The sequence below is a fragment of the Cnephaeus nilssonii genome (genome assembly GCF_951640355.1).
Source record: "Cnephaeus nilssonii genome assembly, chromosome: X".
Classification (NCBI taxonomy): Eukaryota; Metazoa; Chordata; class Mammalia; order Chiroptera; family Vespertilionidae; genus Cnephaeus; species Cnephaeus nilssonii.
The window spans coordinates 49,491,917-49,510,055 of record NC_137071.1 but is presented as its reverse complement, the minus strand read 5'-3'; the positions used below and the strand labels follow the sequence as shown (position 1 = coordinate 49,510,055).

Sequence of the window (18,139 nt, the reverse complement as noted above, 5' to 3'; positions counted from 1 at the left end):
GTTACAAAGATGATCTAGCTCAGCAGAAAGGCTCCAAGATGTTCAGGTTCTTGCTTTACCCCCAGATTTAGAACAGATATGCCAAAGCCTGGCCCTGCTCTAGTCTGAGGCGATTCATGCCGTCAGTTTTCCTCAGTTTCTTAGGACTGTTTTGTGAAGACAGCTCAATGAAGAGTTGAAGACTTGGCAAAAAGTACAAGTTTTCATAACACTGATGTTTAAATGTGCTCTATCAAACACCTACCTTGGCTTCTTCCAAGCGACCCAGGGCTTTGAGCAGGTTCCCCAGGTCACTGCGAACACAGTACAAATCCTAGAAACCCAGAGACAGTCATTAATTATACTCTTTCTCAACTAAAAATATCTTGAAATAACTTTTATGCATCTAGCTTCCAATTTATTGTCAACTAAAGCTACTGCTTGACAAATATAAGTACAGAACCACAATCCCTCATCCTCAATTTCAAATTCCAGAACGTTCCAAAACTCATTTGATGATTAAGCCTGACAAAAACTGGCACAAATTTATTTACAGAATTTATTGATCCCACTTAAATTTGAATACTCATATCTTTTGCTGCAGAAATATAAATGTGTTTTACTAGAAGATGCTATTCCAGACCCACCTAGGAGTTTTATGTATGGTATTATCTTTCTAAAATCCTAAAAATTCTGATTTTTGAAATACATTTGATCCCAACAGTTTCAGATAAAAAACTATGGGCCTCACTATAGCTTCTCCTCTCCCCAAATGTCAGACATGTTAAAAAGAAAATCAGCCTGGTCCGTGTGGCTCAGTGGTTGAGTGTTGACCTATAAACCAGGAGGTTATGGTTTGATTCCCGGTCAGAGCACATGCACATGCCTGGGCTGTAGGCTCGATCCCCAGTAGGGGAGTTCAGGAGGCAGCCAATTCTCTCTCATTTTTTATGTTTCTCTCTCCCCCTTCTCCCTTCCTCTCTCTGAAATCAATAAAAACATTTTTTTAATCAAATGTTTGCTCAACTATTTTATTCACAGTTATAATGAATCACTCCTATACACTGAGTGGCCAGATTATTATGACCATCCCACAGTACTTCGTTGAACCACCTTTTGCCTTCAATACTGCAGCAATTCTTCTTAGCATTGACTCCATGAGATGTTGAAAAGTGATGCGAGGAATCTGACACCATGCCTGATGAATAGCCCTGTCCAGTTCTGTGAGATTTGATGGTTGTGGAACCAGCTGCCTGATGGCTCTTTTAACTTCGTCCCACAAATGCTCAATTGGATTGAGATCTGGTGATTGTGGGGGCCACCTAAGCAAGGTAAAGTCTCCCTCATGTTCTTGAAACCACTCCTGCACAATACGAGCACTGTGGCATGGCACATTGTCTTGTTGGAAGAAGCCATCTCCATTGGGATCCGCCATCAACATGATAGGATGAACTTGACCAGCAATGATACTTAGGTATGTTGTGCTATTCAGATGTTGTTCCACATGAATTAAAGGGCCCAAATCATGCCAGGAAAACATGCCCCAAACCATAACACTGCCCCCACCAGCTTGAAGGGTTGTACTCATGCATGTGGGGTGCATGCTTTCATGCTGTTTCTGCCAAATTCTCACTCTGCCATCTGCATGATGCAACTGGAAACGTGATTCATCGGACCACAAGACTTTTTTCCAATGCTCGACTGTCCAATCCTTGCGTTCCTGTGCGAATTGGAGACTTTTATCTTGGTAACTGCAGACAGCAAAGGTGTTCAAACAGGCCTTTAGCTTCCATATCCCATACGATGCAGTGTACGGCAAACAGTGCATTCAGAGATAATTTGAGAGGATCCCTGATTAAGATCTGCAGTAATCTGATGCACTGTTGCCCTTCTGTTGTCTTGTACCAGTCTTGCCACTCTCCATTCTGCCCTAACATTGACTAGTCGCTGACGGCCACAATTCGCTCGTTCAGACCCAGATTTTCGGCTGACAGTCCAGTCTTTAAACACTTTAACAACAGCTGCTCTTGAACATTTAATGCAGTGGTTCTCAACCTTGCTAATGCCGCGACCCTTTAATACAGTTCCTCATGTTGTGGTGACCCCCAACCATAAAATTATTTTCGTTGCTACTTCATAAATGTAATTTTGCTACTGTTATGAATCGTAATGTAAATATCTGTGTTTTCCGATGGTCTTAGGTGACCCTGCTAGCGGTTCTTAATCTGTGGGTCGCGACAGGTTGAGAACGCTGCTGTAGAGCCTAAGACCATCGGAAAACACAGATATTTACATTATGAGTCATAACATTAGCAAAATTACAGTTATGAAATAGCAACAAAAATAATTTTATGGTTGGAGGTCACCACAACATGAGGAACTGTATTAAAGGGTCGCGGCATTAGAAAGGTTGAGAACCACTGATAATGGATTCAGCTGTTTTGCTGATACTCGCTCCATGGCTCTGAGCGTCAACAATCATCCCACGTTCAAAGGCTATTAAATCGCGTTGTTTACCCATATCTTCAGAAAAAACTCACTTCTACTGCCGTGGTAAACAACCTGCTTCCCTATTTATAATGGTCTGGCGCTCTAGCAACTTAATCATGAAATTATAGCTAATTTGCCTACAAACGTCAGGTGGTCATAATAATCTGGCCATTCAGTGTATATTAAAGACCAAAAATGTCCCTAGTAAAAAAAGAGTCTTTAGCCATGATTAGCTATCAGCTAACCTACCCCTATGCTATCAGGCAATTTTGAAACCCTGCCTTCATTTCACTGTTAGAAAAAAGGATTATCATCCAATCAAAGCTTCAATCCTGGCACCTGCCACTAGATTACTCATTAGTATTAAGTGCCATTAGAGTTGAATGTGTGAATTAATGAAAAGCAGTTGACTCTGCTTTTTATTAGCAGCATAATTGTGTTGCTAGTCATCTGCCTCACCAGTCCATTCATTGTAAGAAAAGAAACATTAGAACAGTGAGTTTAAATTTCTATATGTCCTTGTTTGTCTTTGTCAATCAAATCTATCCATCAACAAGCAGAGACACTGGCAATAGGAAGTAGGTTTATCATTCCAAACTGTTCCACGGGTGGAAGAGCCTTAAATTAAATCCTAGAAAGTGAAATTTTGTCAACTGTGTTAAATCATCACATATATCATTCTATATGCAAATGATTAGAATCAGGTGATTAATTTTACTGATACAGTTATTATCATCCAACAGTTGTTTGTTATCATCCATCAGGTGAACCAAAAATCAGCCAGCAAAGAACAGCTTGCTACACAACACCCTTATGGTTGGCCATACTGGGTCAGTCCCCTGACCCAGTGGTCGGCAAATTCATTAGTCAACAGAGCCAAATATCAACAATACAACAATTGAAATTTCTTTTCAGAGCCAAATTTTTTAAACTTAAAATTCTTCTAACGCCACTTCTTCAAAATAGACTCACCCAGGCCGTGGCATTTTGTGGAAGAGCCACACTCAAGGGGCCAAAGAGCCGCATGTGGCTCGCGAGCCGCAGTTTGCCGACCACGGCCCTGACCCATCTGTCTGCCCATCAAGCAATGATTGGTGTTTGGGGAAAGAATTGTCTCGTGACCTCAAGCACAAAAGGCAGATACTAATTCTCAAAACATTATACATATCATTGATCTTATTACAGACTTATCCTCCCCTAATGAGTTTAAGCACTTTTTTTAAATCCTCACCCAAGGACATGCTTTTACTGATTTGAGGGGGGAGGGAGGGAGGAGGGAGAGGGAGAGGGGGAGGAAGAGGGTAAGGGAGAGGGAGAGAGACATTGATGTGAGAAACACAGATCAGTTGCCACTCACAAGTGCCCTGACCAGGGCTCAAACCTACAAACTAGGTATGTGCCCTGGCCAGAAATCAAACCCGCAATATTTTTTTTTTCCTGTAGGGGACGATGTTCCAACCAACTGAGCCACCTGACTAGGGCAGTCTAAGAACATTTTTTTAAAATATATTTTACTGATTGTTTACAGAGAGGAAGGGAGAGGGAGAGTTAGAAACATCAATGAGAGAGAAACATTGATCAGCTGCCTCCTGCACACCCCCTACTGGGGATGTGCCCGCAACCAAGGTACATGCCCTTGACTGGAATCGAACCTGGGACCCTTCAGTCCACAGGTTGACGCTCTATCCAATGAGCCAAACTGGTTAGGGCCAGTCTAAGAACTTTTAACCCTATTTACTAGTATACTCTCAGAAGTAACGAATTCTATAACTCCCTATCTACTTTGTATGATTTTCCCCCTAAACTTTAAGGTTATCCTGTTTTTGCAAACCATGACTGAACAATCTGATCTGTTCATACAGGTTCCTACTACACCAGATTATTGTGCTTATATATAGCTTTGGACTTTTACCAATTCCTATGTCTTTTCTGAGTAATAATAATAAATCTTGCAATAATTCTCTAACAATGGCCCTAATGGGCTGTATATTATAGCCAACTGTTGCATAATTTTACACTCTAGTTTCTATTAACTCTTGGATAACTGCCATCCAAGTCTTGAAAGTGTATCTATCTATATTTAGTTATATCATCTAGATCCATTGCAGCATACTAAATCATTAGCACAATAACCATAGTTAAAAATAGATTATCTTCGAGAAACCAAGATGGCGGCATAGGTAAACACCTAAACTGCTGCCTCGTACAATATCAAAACTACAACTAAAAGACAAAACGGACACCATCCAGAACCACAGGAAAGCTGGCTGAGTGGAAATCCTACAACTAGAAGGAAAGAGAAAAGCACACTGAGACTCAGAGGAGCTTCAAAAGGCTGAGGTATGGAGACTCGCACGCGGAGAGGACGGGGCGGCTGTGTGCATGGGCGGCTGAGTGCGCGGCTGGTTTTCTAAAGCGGGAGGGAGACGGAAGCTCCCGACTGTGCTGAACTCCAGTCCCGGGCGAGATGCTGGGAAACCAGACTCATTCAGGAAGAATCTGGACTGTCAGGAAAAGAGAAAATACACTGAGACTCGGGAGCTGCGGACATAGAGGTCCGGAGGCGCGCGCAGAGAGGACTGACTGCTGATTGCTCAGGAGGCTGAGTGCGCGGCTGGCTTTCTAAAGCGGGAGGGAGACGGAAGCTCCTGATTGCGCTGACCTCCAGTTCCGGGCAAGTTTCCAGAAACGCCGACTCATTCGGGGAGAAACTGGACTGTCTGGCAGCGGGCGAAACTCGAGGGCGGCTTTCTCTTAGAGGTGCTTGCAGCGATTACCGAGGGACACTGAGACCCAGGGGCCTCATAGGGCAGGGCTGACAGGAAACCAAGGCTGTCTGCTCCGCCCTGAAACTCTGCCCCATCCAAGCTGAGCACAGAGGCTTTTGCAATTTTGCAAGTCTTGTCTCAGAAGAGTGTCTCCAGCACAGAAGTTCTCCCAGTGTAGACACAGCTAATCCTCACAGCCAATTGGCCTGGAGGTCAATTGCTCCCAGTGATACCAACAGCAATCAAGACTTAACTACAACAAGGCTGAGCACACAGTCCACAAAGGGGTGGACACCAAGAGTGTCCACCTCAGTTAACTGGGGAGGCTGAACCACTGTACCCTAGAGGACACCTACCACACAAAGCTACTCTACCAACACAGGGAAGCAGCCAAAATGCGGAGACATATAAACAGGTCACAAGTGAAAGAAATGGAGGAAAGCAAACGACTGGATATAGAGTTCAAAACCACGGTTATAAGGTTTTTCAAGAATTTTCTAGAAAAGGCCAATAAATTTAGCGAGACCCTCGAGGATATGAAAAAGGACCAACTAGAAATTAAACATACACTGACTGAAATAAAAAATATTATACAGAGACCTAACAGCAAACTAGAGGACCGCAAGAATCAAGTCAAAGATTTGAAATACAAAGAAGCAAAAAACACTCAGCCTGAAAAGAAAAAAGAACCCAAAAATTTGAAGATAGTGTAAGGAGCCTCTGGGACAACCTCAAGCGTACCAACATCCAAATTATGGGGATGCCAGAAGAAGAGAGAGAGCAAGATACTGAAAACCTATTTGAAGAAATAATGACAGAAAACTTCCCCCACCTGGTGAAAGAAATAGACTTACAAGTCCAGGAAGCGCACAGAACCCCAAACAAAAGGAATCCAAAGAGGACCACACCAAGACACATCATAATTAAAATGCCAAGAGCAAAAGACAAAGAGAGAATATTAAAAGCAGCAAGAGATAAGCAGTTAATTACCTACAAGGGAGCACCCATACGATTGTCAGCTGATTTTTCAACAGAAACTATGCAGGCCAGATGGGAGTGGCAAGAAATATTCAAAGTGATGAATAGCAAGAACCTACAACCAAGATTACTCTACCCAGCAAAGCTATCATTCAGAATTGAAGGGCAGATAAAGAGCTTCACAGATAAGAAAAAGCTAAAGGAGTTCATCACCACCAAACCAGTATTATATGAAATGCTGAAAGGTATTCTTTAAGAAGAGGAGGAAGAAAAAAGAGGTAAAGATAAAAATTATGAACAACAATTACATGTCTATCAACAAGTGAATCTAAAAATCAAGTGAATAAAAAATTTGAAGAACAGAATAAACTGGTGAATATAATAGAATCAGGGGCATAGAAAGGGAGTGGACTGACAATTCTCGGGGGAAAAGGGGTGTGGGAGGTGTGGGAATAGACTGGAAAAAAAGCATACACCTATGGATGAGGACAGTGGGGGGGAGGTAAGGACAGAGGGTGGGGTGGGAACCGGGTGGAGGGGAGCTATGGGGGGGGGGGGGGAAGAGGAAAAATTGTAATAATCTGGACAATAAAGATTTATTAAATTTTAAAAAATAGATTATCTTCAAGATTACTGTAAGATAATAAGGCAGTTTTAGAAAAAGGTAAAACATATCGAATTAAATATAACAGTGAAATCTGATTCTCCTACTTGAGGATCTAAACCTTATGCATGAACAGTTAATTTCTAGAAAAGTCAAGGATACCACTATTCTCCGAAATGTTTAAAACCTAAGACATCAATTCTGTTTCATTTATTAAATCAAAAGTGTCTGCTAAGAGAATACATTTCTCAAACCCAGCCAATTCTATCCATTCCCAGGTTATTATCTCTTATGCAAACATTTATTCAATTCAATAATATGCCTGGAATTGTAGGGAAAAGAAAACAAAATATTTACCCTAGACAGGATTGCAATCTTATATGGAAAGACAAGGCATATTAAACACCCACAAGATGGTAAAGAATTTTAGAGAAGTAAATGAATTCAAAAAGAAATCTAAGCTGGGCCTTAAAGGATGAGTAGGACTTTAATGGACAAAGGAGGAGAGCATTGTATCAAGGGAAAATAGTATGAATGTTAAGGAGATGGAAATGAGTAAAAATGTCCTGCATATCCACCCCTCCTAAGATAGCATCTATTTCCTCCTAGGACCCCACTCCACCCCCACCATTTATATACACATATACACATGAAGTAAAATCAGGCTGATAAAAACCTACAGTTCTCAACTGCCTATCAAATTAAATTCAAACTCCTCAGCCTCTCTACTCATTCTAAATCTTCCAATTGACTTTCCTCTACCTCACTCACTTCGTAATATTTGAATCACCACTTCAGCTAAGGAAGTCTACTGCTATTTACCTTCCTTCCTACAGAATGCTTAGGTTTAAGCACCCACTCAAGAAAATCTTCTGATTAGTACTCTCTAATGATAATCATCCAAGGAGCCCACACCTTTTATCTTTTATGGGTCAGATATTCTCTTGTAGTATAATCCACAACTTTCCCCCCAACACATCTCCCCAATTCCTAACAAAGCATTGTACAAACAATAAGCACTCAAATATTTACTTAATTTTTAAATTAAATTTATTGGAGTGACATTGGTTAATAGGATCATATAAGTTTCAGGTGCAGATTTCTATATTACAAAATCTGTGTTCTGCACACCACCCAAGTCAAATCATCTTCCATCACCATATATTAGTTCCCCTTCACCCCCCCCCCCCCCATCCTCTGGCATGCACCACACTGCTGTTTAAATATGACACTCGCATGGCAAATTTAAACAGCAGAGCAGAGAGGAATAGAAATATATAGTTTGCTACAGTATAGCTAGCAACAATAAAATTAACATGATAGTAACATTTAACATGATAGTAACACATGATGGTCAGGATGCCTGTAGCTCTCAGTGTTATGCATCCACAATCAAATAAGAAGCAATGGTTTAACAACCAATAGACTCAGAAACAGCTACTTAGAGCAACTCAGGATTATAGATAGCCATGTTACAAAGGACAATTTTACACATAATTCATAAAAGGGATCACAAGGTATGGGCAGCTTTAGTGAGCCATCATGTGAAAAATCATCAGCTACAATAGCACCTTCATATACAATGGACTAAAAAATTTTAGTGAAATTATTAAATCATCCAACATTACAAGAGATAATTCAAACTGTAAAAATATAAAACAGCTCTTAAAAGTAATTTCTATAATTAAGTCACATAATAACTTCTAAACTGACATACCATTAACTTAAAAAGATAAACACTGCCCTGGCCAGTGTTCTCAGTGGTTAGAGCGTCAACCATTATAACAAAGGGTTTTGGGTTCGATTCCAGGTCAAGGGCACATACCTGGGTTGCAAGTTCAATCCCAGGCCGGGTCTCAGAGCTGCATGTGGTAGGCAACCAATTGATGTGTCTCCCTCACATCGATGTTTCTGTTTCATTCTCTCTCTCTCTCTCTCTCTCTCTCTCTCTCTCTCTCCCCCCCCCCCAACCCTCTCTCTCTCTTCCCCTCTCCCTCTCCCCATCCCTCCCTCCATTTCTCCCTCCCTTCTACTCTCTCTAATAAAAGCAATGAAGCCCTAGCTGGTTTGGCTCAGTGTATAGAACAGTTGGTTCAATTCCAGTCACGTGCACATGCCCTGCTTGTGGGCTCAATCCCCATTAGGGGGCATGCAGAAGGCAACCAATCAATGATTCTCTTTCATCATTGATGTTTCTATCTCTCTCTCCCTCTCCCTTCCTCTCTGAAATAAAAATATATTTTTTAATAAAATTTAAATTTAAAAAGCAATGGAAAAAATACCCTCAGGTGTGGATTAACCAAAATAAAAAAAAAAAGGTAAACACTGCTGAAAACAAGTTACCAAGATTACTACTTTTAACATTTTACTTTTGCAAAACCAAAATAACCTGAGTTTCTTCAAATATTTTCCATAGAAAGCCAAATACATCTATGATTCAGGCCAACAATGCACTGCCAACAAGAACACAATTTAGGAACAGACTCAAAATTCTGTCAGTACTGAAATGACAAAGGCATTTGACAGTAAATCTAGTTGAGACTAGATATCTTGAAATGCATTAAAACATGATCACTATGGTGTATTTAGGTGAAATCAAGGCAGTTTGCACAATCCCTTTTTCATTCTTACTGGCAAAGACAGAGAAAAAGCAGCACTTTCCACTAGTAGAAACTGGACCAGATGGGAATGCTTAACTATTCAATGCCTTCCCTCAATGCCTTCAATGGGCAGTCCCATGATTTATTTTAATGCTATATCTTACTTCTTTGGAAGGGCATAATGATAAGCTTCCGATTAACAAGTTAGATATTGAAAAGCATGGTTCTGTCTCCCACTTCAGTTTTCCCTCCTCATCATACTCCAGTCTAGTATTCTGTGACCAGCAAAGCTCTGCTACACACGTAACTGGAAACCGGAGCCAAGGAGATCAAAGTTCAAGATGTTTGGAGCCACAGCTGTGTAAGAGGGCACACGTGAGCTTACACTCAATAAACAAGTGAAGGGTGAAACCAACCCTGATTAATAAAGAACTTAACTGTGACAATGAGGTGCACAAGTGAGCTCTGAGCCTTGGCAAGAACAGGGTCCAAGCCTCAGTGGCAGCATATACAACAGGGTTCTCCAACATTTTTGGTGGGTAACTAGCTGCATAGTATTGTAATAAAAATTACAAAATGCAGGGGGTGGGGGCTGAGTTTTTGTACATGTCAAAGGCAGATACAAATAAAATGCGAATTATCCTTTTAAAAAATTACAAAATGCACTCAAATTTACATATATATGTGTTGAATAACTCTGAAAGAATACATAAGAAATTGGTTTCATTGGCTACCTAAGAAGGGTAGGCTGAGAGACTTTTCACTGTATCCATACAAAAAGCAATGAATTTTTAAGACATATTTTTATTGATTTCAGAGAGGAAGGGAAAGGGGGAATGAGAGAAAAACATCAATAAGAGAGAATCATTGACCAGCTGACTCCTGAAAGACACTGAGCCTGCAACCCCAGCATGTGCCCTGACTGAACTGTGACCTCCTGGTTCATAGGTCAACACTCAAACCACTAACACCAGCGGGGCTGAATAAAAAAAAAATGTAATTTTACACTCTCAAAATTAACTGAAAAAATAACTTAATAGATGTCATGAGAAGAAGTGATTTCAGATCTTTGTGCAAACTACTAAATCAAGCTTCAGTTTCCCAACCTGTAAAATAGGGGTTAAGGGAGAGCAGGATATAATCACTGAATTTCAAACTGTGCTCAACTGGGGCTGCCTTGAGGGGTGCATGCCCTCTGGGTACATCATCCCCTTTTTATCTTTTATTTCTTCTCTCTTGAATGTTTGCTTTATTCAGGCTCAGGTTTTAATATCCCCTTCACCACTACTAGCTGTGTAATCCCCCCAAAATTACATAACCCAAGTCTGGATTTTTTAAATTAGTAAAATTGAACATAACCTATTTTGAACACTCACTGTGAGCATTATGTAAGATCAACAACGTCTGATGTCTGAAGTAATTGGCAGTGTCTTGAGCACAGAGTAGAATTTCAATAAATGGTAGCTATAACAGTTCATTATAAACCAGGCGTCCTCAAACTATGGCCCGCGGGCCACATGCGGGTGTTTTTGCCGTTTTGTTTTTTTACTTCAAAATAAGATATGTGCAGTGTGCATAGGAATTTGTTCATAGTTTTTTTAAACTATAGTCCGGCCCTCCAACGGTCTGAGGGACGGTGAACTGGCCCCCTGTTTAAAAAGTTTGAGGACCCCTGATTATAAACCGTTTCCAGGGTTGCTGCAAAACTAAATGTTGACAACATAGCTTGGAAATGTATTCTTAAAATTTTCTGGATTCCTTCCATGCCTCTCTTTATCACTTACCTCTTAAGTTTCTATCTATCTTCTATCCCTAACCACATCAAAAGTTCTGAGGGCAAGTCTTACTCTTGTGTCCCCAGAAAACATCTGCAATTTTCACCAAAAAGAATTTAAGAACTATCCAAAAGCCTGGGGTATACACTATCACCTCAACTCTACCACTTCTTATTATGCTGACAGAAAAGAGTATAGGATATTGAGGAACGAATTTTGCAGCCTAGTTTTCATGACACTGATCCATATATTGGCATCTTGTTGTAACTATTTTATATTACAGATTAAGGCCCTTCATCCACTATTCCTTGAAAACCAATTAACTGTTGCAAACACCTATCAGAATTTATCCAAATTTAATCAAAACAACCCCAAAAACAATGTCATATGTTCTGTACTATTACAGGCACTATAAAAATAGAGTTTCTTGCAATAAGGATAATTTTATGCTTTTTAATACAACTTGCTAGATAAAACAAATTTTTAAAAACATGATGCAGATCTGATCAAAGCAATTTCACCATTTTGAGTAGACACATTTCTAAACTCTTGACTTTATTCCACACAAAAACCTATTTTAGTGTCTGAGGTATCAAACTATACTTCTTTCTGGGCTTTTGTGAAGGGAAAATAATAACCATTAAAATTGTACTCACAGGATTGTACTGAAGAGCAGATACATAAGCTTGTACTGCCCCTTCCATGTCACCTGCTGCTACCAATGCGGCTGCCAGGTTAATATAACCATCGATGAAATCGGGCTTGAGGCGCAATGCATGCCGGTAATGCTCAATTGCTTCCTGCAACTGTCCTCTTTCCTTGTACACATTTCCCAAATTCGAATAGGCTTCAGCCAGAAGGGGGTTCTGTTTAATTGCCAGAGTGCTAAAGTGAGCAGATCTGAAAAAGGCGAAAAGTGTTGATGCAGGGGTATGCATGTTAGAGAAAGAAGGTATGGCCCATACACAAGTCAAAACAGTTTTTGAAGACCCTGTGCTATTGTTAGTTATGTAACAATAACATTATCTTTCAACTAGCGCACAGGAAAATTTTTGGAAATCAACTTTTTTCAAAAGTGGAGGTATTCCAGGTTTCAAATTGGAATGCTGTTTTTCCTTATAAGATAAAATTCTTACTAGAGTCTTATTACCAAACTGCCGCATTGTAAACCATGATCATTAAGATCAAGAATGAAAATGCTATGTGCATGAGTCTCACTTTCCATTTGTTGGTACACATCTTTTAATGTCTAAACCAGAATGACAATTTATTAAAAGGATATAAGAACTGATTAATTCAACTGATTATCTAAAATAGCATATCATAACTTAATGACTGTCTTTACAACTAATAACCTCCTACCACAGCATATACACCATCATTTCTGAGTATTCTGTCCCTCAAGATGATACCTCTTACAAAGTTGAGACTGGAAGGTCAGATGTATACTAAGAATATTTATTACCTGAACAGAGTTAAGAAAGCAGCAGAGTTAGGTGGAAAAATCTAGAAAAGGTCTATAGTCATACTGATAATATAACCACCACCACCACAAAAGGAGGGAGAAAAACTGACAGCTGAGCATGTCACAAGTGGACAAGACAGATGTGCGTTGGTGGCTCAGTTGAAACCCAGTATTGGAAACATTTCAAGTTCAAATATTTAAGTATTATTTTTCAAGCTCAGCACCTAGAGGCAGCAATCACCAGAAGGTACCCCCACATCTCCTACCTGTCCAGCCTTCGACACTGGAAGTGTATAGACGAAAGTAATAAAAGCACACCAGTATTGTCTGGCTCTTGTCTCCAGAGCTGCATGCAGTGTCTCTCAGCTGCCTCAAAATCTCCTGCCTGATATTCTCGATGTGCCAACTCAGCTAACCCTTGGAAGGAAAGCATACGTTTCGTTGGTTCTGGAGAATCATCAAAACATTTGAGGGAAGGAGGGGGGAAAACAAAAAGTTAGAAATGCAAACAAAAAATGTAAAAATATGGTCTATTAAACTTAAAGATGAAAACGCTTGAAACTATGTAAAGCACTAGAGTGTTCTGCACATTATTTATACTCCCAAATTAACATCAGGTGCAGAAGTGACATTTTAGAATTGATCTATTAACTTTCTTTCCCAGAGTGCATAGAAATATTTGCTTCCAAATAAGATTAAATTTTATGGCTATAAATACTTTGCATTTTTAAGTTACAAATCAGAAGTAGCATCTAAAGATTCACTAACATTATTCCTTACAGTTAACATATAGAAACAAAATACAAAACATGATATGAAAGGTCACAATGGTTTAATAATGTCAGAATAACATACTGGGAAACTTAATACTTTCTCCCATGTTTTAGGTGGGACTTCAGAGAAGAGGGGAGTATTGGTAACAATCTATCTCTTAACTTGGTGGGGACACAAGATGCGTTTTAAACTCAAAATTTTATTGACATTTTTGTATACTTCACAACTTAATTTGTTTAAATTAAGGGCAATACCAGAAAAAGCATAAGGGGGGGAAAAAAAACTAAAAGTCAAGGTGCTATTTTTAAAACAGCTGATAAACAAGATGAATTCATCTGTCAAGAGCAAATATATTTAAAGGGGTCATCAAACATTTTAAATAAAGAAACCAAGATTATATTGCTCCTCTACCATCCCATACTCATGATGAAACCAAATTAGCTAAATCCCATCCACGCTGTTTTAACACTGACATTTTCCAAAGAGCCCTGACATTAAAGGATTAAGACATTGCAAACAACCCTATATAAATCAAGTAGTTACCTAACACTGCAATGATTTTTTTTTAAAGAATGGGAAAACAAAATATAAAACCACTTGACAAAGTGCAACTGAATGAATAATAAATTAAAGTACTTTGCTGTGTCTAAGTGACTTAATTCAGATACATAAAGCCCAGAGGGGGGGGGGGAACAAAACAAAAAACACCTAAGTCTAAGTCTCAATATTTTAATTTAAACAGTAATACATCGCTGGAATTTCACTAGATGGTTACAATGGGAAACCATGTACAAATTCTTTAAATTCTACCAAGGTCACAGTAACCAGTTCAAATTAGAGACAAGCTCCCCCAATCATTAGAGCTGACAAGTGATCTGTATTACAGGAAAGCAAAGTCAATTTCCTGAAGAGAATATACAGCTGACCACAACACAAAGCAGAAAGACTCGCATCCAAATCTGGGGGAGGATATAGCTCTAACAAAACTAGAAAATTACATTTCAGACAAGTCTCTAGACCTTCTCAGCTCCTTATTTCAACAATTATCAACTTTTCAAAGCCACTTATTTAACACTTGAAATGACAACTCCCTCAAATAAAATAACACAAATTAAAAAGGACAAACTAGTACAAACCTTAAATCTTAAAAAATCCCTGGGAGGGAGGGGAACACTAGTTATTAATTTCACTACCTACAAACACAATAAATAAAATCCTGGACAGATCTCAATTGAGAAACAAAACAGAAAACCACAAAAAAGAACCTCATGGGAAAGCTTAGAACTGTAGCCCAATCCCCACACCCTCCCCCGCCCGCCCCAAACAGCCTCACTAGGGAAAGGCAGCTGAAGGACACTCCTATAATTTGGTTGTTTTCTTATTTTTAGTACCAAATGCCCTCGACTGAATTGTCGAAAAGGGCAACCGCCTTGCACTTGTGCAGCTAACACTCCAGTTGCTTTACAAACTCTTCAAGCAGGATGAAAACTTAAAAAAAAAAAAAAACACACACACACACACACAAAAAAAAAACACGCATCCTATGAATAAAGAGATACCGAGCTCAAGAATGGGGATGGAAGACCCAAAGGCGGCGGCGGAGGAATACCGGGAGAAAGTAACACAAAGCAAGAATTCGGCCCGCAGGGTGGTCAACGCCAGAGAACCAGCACCAGGGTGGTTTCTCCCCAAGGGTAGGAAGCGGGCGTAGGGCTGGCCGAGGCACGAAGGAAAGGGTGTGGTTCCCCGCGGGAGGGGAGGGAGCGCGGGGTGGGAAAGCCAGGCTGGGGCAGCTGGTGGAATTGCGCGCTGGCAAAAGGAACCCCTGGAAATTTCCAATCTAAATTGGGGCTGCTCAACTGAAAGAACACCAGTAAGGCACTGCCCAGCGGGGTGCTTCTCAATGTCCCTCTTCTTGAGGTGACTTGCAGCACACCGAGGAGCTTTTGCTCATCCTTGGGTGATGCAAAGTGAGGATATGATTACATAGAATAGCACCCCCGCCATAGATTGACAAGAGAACCAAATCGGGCTAAGGAGAAAGGGCGGGGGGGGGGGGGATGAAGAGGGATATGAAAAGGGGGAAGAGGAAGGGCATGAGCTAAATTTGGGGAGAAAACGGTAGCGACGGGGAGTGAAAGGACGGGGATTCCAACGCAGTCCATTCCGAAATATTCTAAGCGTGCACGGGTGACAGAAGCGTCCCGAGAGGGTGGAAAGCTAGGACCTTTGTGAGACTGAAAAGCAAGAAAGGAAGCAAAGAGCAGGGGAAGCAAGAGGCAATGTTTGCGGAGCGGACGACAGCGGAAAACCCATTAGGTGCCGGTAGACGATGGTAAGCTCAGCAATGCACTGATGTCATGGGGATGGCTGGAGGGAAGGTAGGGGATGAGAGGCAGAGAACGGCGCAAGACAACAACAGGGCGTCTGCCAAGGTAGTACGGACACCGGTACCTGTGCTGTCGGCCACGTTGCCCACGGAAGACGCCATCTGGAGCTTCTTGAGAGCGAGAAGGGTGTGACTGAGTCCCGCAATGCCACCACTGCTTGCAACGTTTCTAGAGGTAGGAGTGAGAGAGCAGCTCCCGCACCAGTGCTTTGGGAGGCTTGAGCGGAGGCAGCACTTACAGTCTCCGAACCTTAGGAACTCTGGTTAGCCATCCACTCTCACGGTCTTGAAATGGCGGCGACGGCTCCTCCACCGAAACAACACGGACCGGAACTACTTTCTGGTTACAATCAAGTACCAGCGCGGAAGGAGCGGGACAACACGCACCTACATAATGACTATGAGATCTCGGGTAACCTTCCGCGCCGAGTCCATTGCGACAAACGAGATTGTGTCGAGGGCGCAATGGAGTAACCCTTTCGTTTTGGCTAGATGTTAGGGCACTGTCTACTGCAGGCGTGCCCAAGTTTTTTAACAGTGAGGCGGAAGGTTAAAAAGAAACTCACGTGACTAATACATTTTTGCCAAAGTGGTATAGTCTATTACTTAGCCAAGAATGTAGACGATAACATAAATGCCAAAGGAATCTACAAAAGTTTAATCAACTTTATTCCTACAAAAACGGACAGTTACAAGCCTGAGAAAGCAAGTAAATATAAAATTGATTATATTTCAAAGACTGAACTGTTCAAAACGATGGGGATTAAAGGTTCAAATTTGAACACGTCTTAATTCTGACTTCAGCCATTGATTTAAGTACTTTGATGAAAAAAAGACTGGTTCTTTCACAGGCCAAACGAAGGCAAACATCTCGGATTTCGGTCATTCAGCCCAAAACTTCAAAATCATTTTGGTATTTAGATAATTTTGCCCACAGTATTAAGGCAGACTGCTTCCTAACTCAGTGACATGCTGAGAATTTGCACTCCAAACGCAGCCATAACAATATTAAGGGTGATTCATATTCCTCAAAATTCATGACTTTTTTCTGAGTTGTGACTTCATTTCCATCAAATAGCTTTGTAAATCCTCACAATTGATGATTTCATTTAGCTCAAGGCAGTGCAACAATGATAAATGAATTCACTTGCTTATCTACCTAAACCACACCTCTAGGTTGAATTGGAATTGCCTTCACAAGTTCCTTGAACAAATTAGCTCTTAGGATCCTCCTGCAGTTTCAAGTCCACTGTGTAGACATTTTGTCCGATTAGTATTTATACCTCATCTCTTGTTCTGGTAACTTGCCAGCTCAGCAAGAAATTATTATAAACCACCCTAGCTGGTTTGGCTCAGTGGATAGAGTGTCAGCCTGTGGACTGAAGGGTCCCAGGTTCAATTCCGGTCAAGGGCACAGGCCCCGGTTGTGGGCTCAATCCCCAGTGTGGGGTGTGCAGGAGGCAGCCAACCAAAGAATCTCATCATTGATGTTTCTATCTCTCTCGCTCCTTCTTCCTTCCTCTCTGAAATCAATAAACACGTATTTTTTAAAAAGAAATTATAAACCAAGGGAGGCAACAACTTGGATTTCTCAGAGCCTTTTTATTTCAAAAAAATCCTTGATTAGGAAGCCAAGCCAGTTACGTTATTCAAAACGTTTATATTACCTAGCCATGTGACCACGTTAAAAAATACCTAAGCCCTTAAGTTCAGCTTCAGTTTCTCTGAGACAGTTCACAAACTGTTAATAATGGATATGAGCACAGAGAAAATTCCTAATAATGATATTTTTTCAATCACATACAGTACACAAACTCTCCTGGAAATTGGGCACCAGCCTCTTCTCTTAATTTTACTTAACTGGTAAAGCATTCCCTCTCTCACCTCACAAGTGCCCCATCTGTGGTGAATAAACTCAGCTTTTCTTTTAGAACAGACTTCTCAGATTCCACTGGCAGATGTTTAGGCCATATTGATTAATGGGTGCTAGCTAATTAAGTTAAACTGTTGTTTAATGCCAGGTCATGTTCCCAGTCAGGCAGGCTATTTGGGCTATCCATATTTGTGGTCCTTATCCTGAGAGAAGAGTTGGAGAATGTTATGACACATTTTGCTGTTGTGGAAATCTGGGTGGTGGAGCTCACAGTGGATAATAAGGAAAAGCCCCTGTTGGAGTCTCAAGAACCATATCCAGTTTCCTTCCAGGAATAGCACCTAGAGTGTGTAGTTTGAAGAACTTACTCATCAGACAAATTCACCTTCTTTAGCCAATCAGTAATATTCACATCTGTATGTGCAAGGTACTGTGGACACAAAA

General features: G+C 40.7%; 1 protein-coding gene across 2 annotated transcripts in view; it reads right to left on the bottom strand.

Moving 5' to 3' along the window:
* OGT (O-linked N-acetylglucosamine (GlcNAc) transferase) overlaps nt 1-16,148 on the bottom strand; it is a 55,823-nt gene extending 39,675 nt beyond the window's left edge. The window contains exons 1-4 of one of the 2 annotated variants that reach the window (XM_079765333.1): nt 15,888-16,148; nt 12,926-13,076; nt 11,851-12,094; nt 245-313 (exon numbers count right to left, since the gene is read on the bottom strand). In XM_079765333.1, the coding sequence (XP_079621459.1) occupies nt 245-313; nt 11,851-12,094; nt 12,926-13,076; nt 15,888-15,924 (501 nt within the window). In that variant the 5' untranslated portion in view covers nt 15,925-16,148. Of the gene's footprint in view, nt 1-244; nt 314-11,850; nt 12,095-12,925; nt 13,107-15,887 lie in introns of both variants that reach the window. The other variant, XM_079765332.1, reaches the window with a different exon arrangement.
* Nucleotides 16,149-18,139: the final 1,991 nt, after the last annotated feature.